The 2,251-nt window shown below is 47.8% G+C and overlaps 1 protein-coding gene across 1 annotated transcript; it reads right to left on the minus strand.

Annotated features, from left to right (window-relative positions):
- Nucleotides 1–20: 20 nt before the first annotated feature.
- On the minus strand, nucleotides 21–2,251 carry LOC123177303 (uncharacterized; the record flags this gene model as incomplete). The annotated part of the gene is given in 1 exon segment (XM_044591125.1): nucleotides 21–2,251. A coding segment is annotated over 1 exon segment (1,036 nt), but the record flags the coding sequence as incomplete, so codon positions are not given.

A 2,251-nucleotide genomic window follows, 5' to 3' on the forward strand; every position in this document is an offset into this window, starting at 1 on the left:
GGGTTTTTGTTTCTCGCGGCGGCGACTACGATGCCGTCGAGTAGATCGCTTTTCCTTCCCTATCAGCGATCTCTCTCTGTCTTCCTCCGTCGCACTCTTCTCGCGCGAGGTTAGGCAGGGAACGGTGGTTCTAGGGTCTCCCCAATATACCCGGTCACTTTTGCATCGGGTAAGGTTCTTCTGATGGCGGCTGAAGGGGCCTCGGGCTCCTCGGGCGCAAGCGATGTCGAGCGGATGATGGCAGAACTTGGGCTGAAGGAAGAAGATCTTGATGATGTGATCTTTGATGAGAAAGATGCGCCTCCACAGGGACCCAGATGGATTGCTCTGGCTAGGGTAAACACCTCCAAATCATACAGTCAGACGTGGTTCTACAGAAACATGCGGTCAGCATGGAATATAGCACAGGAGGCCAAATTTAAGCCCTTGGAAGATAATCTGTACTCAGTTCAACTGTCCTGTTTAGGAGATTGGGAGAGAGTTATGCATGAGGGACCTTGGAATTTCCGAGGGGATGCAGTGCTTCTTGCGCCTTATGATGGGGTCTCAAAACCTTCATCCATCAAGCTGGAGACGATTGACATATGGATCATGTTCCAGATCTGTTTGCTCACCTGGTTACTCCACTAGCCGCAAAGGTGGGGGAAGTGCTATTCACAGAACAACCGTCTCATGATTTTGTGGGGAACTTCCATAGGGTGTGGATCCGGCTGAATGTGTTTAAACCCCTGCAGAACGCTGTGTCTATGATCAGAGGGGGGGGGGGAAGACAGATCTATAGAGTAAAGTATGAGAAGCTGCCTGATTGGTGCGCCATGTGTGGCATGTTGGGTCATCTTTATAAGGAACACGGTACTAGGATTCATCCCCCTTCGGCTCTAGTCTTCAAGGATTTATGAGCTAGCTGGGCCATGCGCGCAAGCCAAGGTCCTGGAGAGGGCCGAGGTCGGAGAGGTGGCCGTAGGGGAGGCCGGACAGGGGGGCGTTCAGGCAATCGACGCGAGGCCGACATGAACAACTTCCCAGCTCATCAGGAGACGGGAAGGAGAGAGGATGACATGGTAGTGGACGGCAAAGGCAAAGATGCTAATATGGATGATCTCACGAGGAAGAGGTTGGCTGGGCTGCCGCTGGAGGGTAATGTGCACAACAACACAAAGGGTGATGCTGCAGATAAGCTGCAGATATGTAAATGGTTCACACAAGGTTCAAGAACTAACCAATGAAAGGCCTACACCCATTGAGAAACCCCTCCCTTGCTCCATTAAGGCAAAAAAACATGGCATGGAATCTTGGGCCTGGGTGGGGTATTTTTGCATTAGGTACTGGAGTAACAGTAGTGACTATTACTCTACTCCCAGGGTTTGTGTCCATGACAGTCTGAGCATAGTCTTTAAGCCTAGGATATTGCTTCCTGTGATCTCCTAACACAGCATCAATAGCTATGTTCTTTGCCCTATATGCCATGCACTTGGGCACATCTACACCATATTTTTCATTGCATGCATCAATTATAGTCTGAATACCAGTAGTTATATCAGATCTAAAGAGATGATCATATTTCTGTGCTAGCCACTTAGCACTAACCCTGGTGGTCTCAGTGGTACTAGGGCAAGTGTGCTCTAGTCTCATCTTCTTAATTACAAATGTTTTCTCCCCTTTTATAACTGCTGCCACCATTGAGAACTGGCATTTTTTATCTGTACACTCAACAATTATCCTCTGATCTGAATTCCTGTGATACCTGAAATTCCTGGCCTGGGTGACGTGCAAATTCAACAAAGCTTCTCTGAATTGATGCTGATCCCTAAAACACAACTTCATACATAGTTGCTCATGTGGTTGCTCCATTTTCTCATTGTACCACTTCCTAGGAGGCCTTTTCTTTGCCCTACTCTTCCTTTTCTTTTGTAGGACAAAAGAGAGTGGCTGAAAACCATCATCATCACTCTCCCTCAACAACCCCTCCTCTTCTTCATCTGATGATGGTCTGAAATCAGGTTCAACCTCTGGTAGCTCACTACAATGTGACCTAGTGGTTGGGCCTCTTCTAACTGGCAGCTTCTGCTTCTTCTTTACAGGTTCAACTATAGTTTCTTCTTCTTGTTCAAAAGTCCTATCTTCCTCTACCTCAAATGGGTCCTCAACTTCAGTGTCACCCTCATAATGCAGCATTTCTTCCTCTTCTGATTGATCATCATCTGATTCTTCCTCTTGTACTTCTAGCTCTCTCTGCCTCTTTCCCTCTTCC

The sequence above is a fragment of the Triticum aestivum genome, unplaced genomic scaffold, assembly GCF_018294505.1.
Source record: "Triticum aestivum cultivar Chinese Spring unplaced genomic scaffold, IWGSC CS RefSeq v2.1 scaffold27626, whole genome shotgun sequence".
Lineage (NCBI taxonomy): Eukaryota > Viridiplantae > Streptophyta > Magnoliopsida > Poales > Poaceae > Triticum > Triticum aestivum.